At 36.1% G+C, this 6,894-nt stretch overlaps 1 protein-coding gene across 1 annotated transcript; it reads right to left on the bottom strand.

The window, feature by feature from the left end:
* Window positions 1-737: 737 nt before the first annotated feature.
* On the bottom strand, window positions 738-1,454 carry LOC116164065 (uncharacterized protein PF11_0207-like). The gene has a single exon (XM_031478192.1). It carries the CDS (start codon window positions 1,452-1,454, stop codon window positions 738-740), a length of 717 nt encoding a protein of 238 aa, XP_031334052.1.
* Between the last annotated feature and the right edge of the window lie 5,440 nt (window positions 1,455-6,894).

The raw sequence follows: 6,894 nt of genomic DNA, 5'->3' as shown, positions 1-6,894 counted from the left end.
ATAATCGATTATTGACTTTTCATTTCTTGTTGGTTGCTCACGGGTGTATTTGTGTATGCCTTTATGTTTGTAGAAGGAGTTTGCAATTATGAAATTGTTTATTATACAGAATTCTAACATTTTGTTACCGTTTTTATTTCGTATATTTTCTCCATGTTGGGCTAGAACTGTTTTGTATGCATCGTCTTTTTTTCCGACTCTACTGTTAAAGTCGCCGGCTATATATACTTTTCCCTTTGATGTTTCTGTTACTCTTGTCAGCTCGTTCCAAAAAGCATCCTTCTTCTCAACTTTTTGATCTTCATTTGGTCCGTATACTGCTATTATTGTTGTTGTACTATTTCTTCCAGTAAGATCCTTGAACTGTACCTTCATTATTCTTTCGGAATTCGCTTCCCAGGTTTCTACATTTTCTGCTAATTTTTGGTGTATTAAGCGTCCTACTCCTGCTGCTGCTCTTTCCTTTTGGTCTACTCCACTATAGATTAGCAAATGATTTTCTCTTGTTCTATTTGTCCCTTGTCCCTTTTTTTTTGTTTCTGATAATATTAAGACGTCGAGCTTTGCTTTTTCAAATTCTTGTACCAACTCGTCTTCTTTATCGCTAAGGCTTCTCGTGTTCCATACTCCCAGTTTGAGAATTTTTCCGTTGTTATGTTTGTTGTATCTAGTGATGTTTTCGTTTCCCTTATTCTTCGCCAGTGTCGTCGTTGTTTTTCCTTGTCGTTGGGCGGGTATTAGTTTTTTGTTAAGTTTCCTAAGCTAATAGCTTTTTTAGATACCGCGTTCGAGTTCGTCGGTGATCTTTGACTTATTGTTCTGCCTTTTTTGGACATGTCTGTATTCGTTTCTTCAGGTTCTTGTACCTCTAACTCTTCTAATTTGTACTCTTCGCCATTTACCATTAGTTTGTCATATTTTATGTAGGAGTGGTGTCCTGTCTCTCTCGTTTTTTTCATGTACGGTATTAATGTTCTCCTTGTCTCAATTATGTGTTTGGGGTAGTCCTCTGAAATATATATTTCTGTCCCTCTTAGGTTTTTTGCATGTTTAATTATTTGGACCTTCAAACCGTGATTTTTAATTTTTATAAACACTGGTCTTGTTTTGTTATTTTCTGGCTTTCCTATTCTATAGATTTCACTGATTTCCGCTTCCACGGCCTCGTTGATTCCCATTTCTCGTAGGATAATTCTTGTTGCTTCCTTCAGCTGTAGTTCGTTTTCGTTTTCCATTTCTTTTACTCCGTGTATTATTAAGTTATTTTTCTTTATTTCCCTTTCCAGATATCCAATTTTGTCGTTTTGATGGGCGATGGTTGTTTTTAATTCTTCGTTTTCTTTTTTGAGCTGTTGATTTTCATTCCTAATTTCCTGTATCTGCTTCTGGCAGTCATCCAGTTTAGTTTCGATTCGTCCCAGCTGCTGTTTGATTTGATGTAATATTTCCTCCATGCTATGTATTTTTAGTGCGGCCTAGTGTTATGCAACTCTGCCTACTCGTGTCTGTATAGTGTGTTGCCTATCCGGTCAGAGCGAAAAAGTATGCTGCCAGGTCGACCCTACGGAGCAAGCAATCTTTATCTCTTTCCGTGATAGCTCTTATCCTACTTATTTACAATATTTACACAGTCTAGATTTACTTGTTTCTACCGTTTTTCTGATTTGCTGTATCACTGTTTATCAATTATTGTATATTCCAGTTCCAATCTTTCCGTATACTTTGTGAAGACACAAAAAACACACGTCAATTACTCGAAATGGCCCTAGAAAAGAACTTTATTACGGAGCAACTATTAAACGCGTGCGTGCACTTTCACAGATTCTCTAATTCTAATTGAAATTAAATAAAATTAATTATTTAACGGAGTCAAAATTACTCGTGAGATCGATAATTTTAAACTTCGCTAATAAAATACTGACCTGCATTACCAAAAATGCGCTTTAATCATGCATATGCTGATTTACAACTTGTTTCTATAGAGAGCACGCCGCGACTATTAATTTTACTGCAGTTAAACGCATTTAGCAGATCGTATCTATTAATCAAACTCAATTTAGCAGAGGAAAGGGGGTGTTTTATTGTGCTAGAAAAAGTATGCTTTTAATATTATTGTATGTCCCATGTTCAAAATAAGGGATTCGTGCAGTATCTACATAAAAATAACCATCAAAAGTGTAATCAGGTTATTGGAAACCGTCATGATAATATGGCGCACACAAAATAAGTAACCTATAAACGCATTTAGGGCCAGTCTTTTATCTTACTCCCAAATTTACCCGACAGGTTATTTCCTTTTATACAAATTGATTTGTATAGGAAATTGTGGGTACATGACGCTAATAAGCCCCCCAGCTTATGATGATGAAATTAATGAAAATGGATAGAGGGCACCTTAATTAATTAGCCGTTTTCAATACAACATTTGCGGAAGAAGCCCAAAATTTTCCAAAATCTTAATTAAAAGTTCAGTTCATTTCATCGAAATCTGGTGATATTTTACTTATTTTTAATCATTCTTAAGTTAGTGATACAGAGTCAATTGCACCGTCAAAATTAAGTTTCCCTTAAAGTTAAGCATAACTTAAATACCATAGCAACGATTGTCTTAATAATCGTTGCCATAGATTTTAAGTTCGACTTAACTTTAAGCAAGGCTTAATTTTGTTGGTGCAACTGGGGCTGAAAATTTTTAAGTGACAGCTTTCATTATTCATTTATAAACAAAGGTGACAGCTAATTTTCGTAGGAGGTTAAGTTAACCTCTTCGTCTACTAAATTGAAATATACTGAGTTTAACGTGTATATTCACAATTAATGTACTTAATAGTACATAGTAGTATAACAGGCATTATATACAATACAATTTTAGGTTTTGTTCGACTTATACACCAAATAAGCAACACTTCCATGTCCCATGTGGATATACTTCAATAACACCACTTTTCGAAGTGTATACAGTCTAAACTTGAATAGATTAAGGAAGAAGAATGTCGTAGAGAATGTTACATGTTGCATCAGCATCTGGCAAAGATCGACTTCTCTATATCGATCACTAAGAGGGGAAACCCGGACACTTCCTGCATGCTTCATATACCAATTCGTTCGTATCGACTGCCGATTAACTTTGAACGCCGTTTCCTTATGAATCGCTATTTAGCATCCACCGCCTTATATGATTGAGAGGGGAAGGAATATCTCTCGCACCTTCCATAGATCATCTCTTTGTTAGTGATCACCGATTAACTTGGAACACCTTTTTCCGTATGAATCGCTGCTTACCATCAAACACATGTATAGTAATTGTATATCATTGTTTAACGTTTATTAAATCGTGGATAAATAACATCACCTCTTGAAGATTGAAGATTGTAGATTCCGCAGATTTTTTTATGAACACGCTTAATTAAGGCACCGGCTATCCATTTTTATCGGGGACTTATTAGCGCCACGTAACCGTAATCGTTTCTGGATCGCGGCTATATCCATGAGAATATGTATATAAATAAAATCTATGAACCACGTATCTTTATTTTTCAAATTCAGTGGTTTAATGTTCAGGTGACGTTAGTCGACGGTTAATCGATGTGTTGATATAATGCGCACCGGTAGATGTCTGCCTGATGCCTGATGATCCATACTGTAGCGAAAATTCTAGAAATCCAGAGAGACATCGGGTCGCCACCAGGCCCCATCAAGTCTATCTATATTGCTCACCGGCGACAAGGAATGAAGGCGGATGCGACGCGTTATTTCCGGAAAATGTGTTCTCCTTATTCGGGCTCCTTGAGAATGTTTCATGATTTTTCTAGAAACTTTCCGTTTACTATATAAGCAAATTGAAGCGCGTTTAAAAAGGGAGCTCCAAGATCAATGACGAAATGATTATTAGTGAAGTTTGCGCTCGTATGTCATAAATTGTGTACAAATGAGTGATACATAATAATTAACTGTTATAAATCAATCCGTTTAAAGACTGTTATAAATTCATTAATAATTAATTGCCAATAAATAAATCACGTAGGTACGGTACAGTACTTTAAATAAAGGAAAACTCATTTAAATTATAATTGGTGAAATTTAATTTAACTTAGTGTTCTTAGGCTCGGCTGTATAATGTCAGTCTAAACTTCAGTTTATAGTTGAATTGTGGGTTAAAGGATTTGATTGGCTAATATTTCACAAGTTGGCCAATCGTATTTCTCAAATCTGCCAGTTAAACCAAACTGAAGTTTAACCCGACATTGTACAACCGGGCCTTAGACTTAGAATTTTCGCTATTTTTATTAATGATAGATTTTTATCGGAATTGCTGAACAAATTTGTACGCAGTGTGGAAGTTGGGTAAAAAAAAAGCAAATCCTAATATTAAGAAGGAATATCTAACCGCTTCTGTTAACTACATAATTGCCCAGACATATCTTTAATTCAAGTTGAATAGACATTAGTTTTAGTTGTACTCGAGGCGTCTATACCTATACAAACTTTTATTTAAATTGTTACGTTCATTTCGCTCGTAATTCAAATTTACTATTCTTACTCTCGTTTATATTTAAATTCGACTTTTTACTTGATATTCTTACGCCGTCTAGGTGTTTCGTTTGTAATCCACTAGTTTTAAATGTATTTTAATTACTTTAGAAAAGTTGTTATGTTAGTATAGGTTTTTTTTACGATGTTCTTTGTTTTGCCGATGGAGATCGAACAGAGTTTCTCTTTTCTGTATTATTGTCTACCGGATTGTGCTTTCTACATCGATATTCCTGAGTGGAAACCGACGAGTTTTGAATTTTCTCAGTATTCGCAAGGAAAATTCATTTGGGGAGGCCCGCTGTCTTATCAAGTCAAGCACGCCATAGATGAGTTTCTACATTACCGGCTAGGAAAATTTTACTTTAATTCTATCAACTGTTACAACTACACTGTAACAAAATATTTTAAGAAACAAAAAATTGGGTGCGCCGCCTGCGCATGTGCAAAACAAATTTCTTGAATCGGCATTATAAAAAATAGTTTTACTGCACTACAGTTTTTTTTAGCTGTATTATATTTGCTTGAGGTTGAAGGTATATTTACTAACACAAAACACCGGAATTTCATAATATTGTGCTTATGTTCTTTCTAACAAGAATGATAAAAGAGGCCCTTTTTTTTGGGAGGTTTGGGCAGTTTTGGGGTATAACTTTTTGACGTGATAGCATACGTAGCAAAAACGATCTTGTTATATACTTACGAACAGGTGTACCAATTTTCAAAGCGATCGGACGTTAACAAACTTATCGTGCCCACGGACAGAAAGCAATACAAACTACAAACGATCTTGAAGATCGTTAATAATAAACGGAACCAAGAATGATAAAATATCACAAATTTAAATATACGAGGTGCGGCTATTAAATAACGAGACTGGTTACGAAAAAGGTCTTTATTATAAAAAATACAGATCCAACGAATGTTCCCCTTCAATATACTACCCTTCCCTCTGCACACACCGAATCATTCGTTTTTTCCACTGTTGGAAGCAGTGCTGAAAGTCTTCTTCTGTGAGCGCTTTGAGTAGCTCCGTCGTTTTTTGCTTCACCTCCTCCATTGACCCAAAACGCGTTCTTTTTAGGGCAAACTTGATCTTGGGAAATAGGTAGAAGTCGCAGGGCGCTAAATCTGGCGAATACGGAGCATGTTCAAGCACTGCGATGCTTTTATTGGCTAAAAACGCGCGTTATAAGCAGGTGCGTTGTCTTGATGCAAGATCCACGACTTGTCTTTCCATAACTGCGGCCGTCTCCTACGAACTCGCTCTCGCTGTGTTGCCAGACCTTGCAAATAATAAGTTTAGTTCACAGTTTGACCCTCTGGAACCCATTGAGTCATCACGACGCCGTTAATGTCAAAGAAAACAATGAGCATTGCTTTGAATTTCGACATCCTTGCTTTTTTCATTCTCGGAGATGTTGGAGTTTTCCAATCCATTGATTGCCGCTTAGTTTCAACATCATACTGAAAAATTCAAGTTTCGTCGCATGTGATGATCTTTTCTAACAATCCAGGTTCTTCCACTAACCTTTTCAAGAACATCTGAACAGATCTGGTGACGGACAAGTTTTTCGGTACGACGCGAGAAAAAAACACGCTGGCTTCAAAACGCAATAGCATAAATACTACTCAACGCACAAAAACGTCTTTTTGCACTGGAATAGGTGATACTTCAAGGTTTCCTACGATGTTTTCGATTCCCCCTCTACACTTCTGGTACGCATTCTGCGCACACAGTCTCGTTATATAATAGCCGGACCTCGTACTTAAATCTGTGAAAATATGGTCATACCGGGTCATACTATCGCGAATGTAATTTGCATATTCATTGCGATATCACGTCCAAAATAATAAATAAACAAGGAGCGGCAACCGTTATTATGTATCCGCACCTCCAGTTAATTAAATCAAGAGATAATTAACCGGTGGGAAAAAATCTTATATAAAATAGTCTGCATTAATGTCCTCTAAAAGGTTTCAAATAAGTAGCCTAAAGGGTCAGAAGTGTACTGACGCATTCTATTCTGCCAGCTATTTCAAACTTTGAATGGAACTATAGCTGCTTTGCTCTAAAAGGCATTAGTGCATGTCTTGGATAACATTTCCGTTTAAATGTATCACCTGAGGGTAACATGATATGCAAAGTCACTTAGTATTAAGACTTTACATTTTAACATAAAGAGGATCCTATTCGGGAACGCAAAACTTGATAGCTAGATGCCCTTAGTCAGATTGTATATTTCTGACCTTTTTCAGACTGAAAAATTTGTCCAATTCTTCCGCCTTACAGTGAATCATTGTAAGATAATGCAAAGTGAAGAAAAATAAATGTTTTACCTTAGAACTGGAGTAAGGTATTAC

The sequence above is a fragment of the Photinus pyralis genome, unplaced genomic scaffold (genome assembly GCF_008802855.1).
Source record: "Photinus pyralis isolate 1611_PpyrPB1 unplaced genomic scaffold, Ppyr1.3 Ppyr1.4_LG2, whole genome shotgun sequence".
In the NCBI taxonomy this organism is placed as follows: Eukaryota; Metazoa; Arthropoda; class Insecta; order Coleoptera; family Lampyridae; genus Photinus; species Photinus pyralis.
Note: the sequence above shows the minus strand (reverse complement) of the source record. Positions and strands in the feature narration are given on the sequence as shown.

Bases quoted from the DNA above. Each gene is read 5' to 3' on its own strand.
- LOC116164065 (XM_031478192.1), bottom strand. From the start codon at position 1,454: ATGGAGGAAATATTACATCAAATCAAACAGCAGCTGGGACGAATCGAA.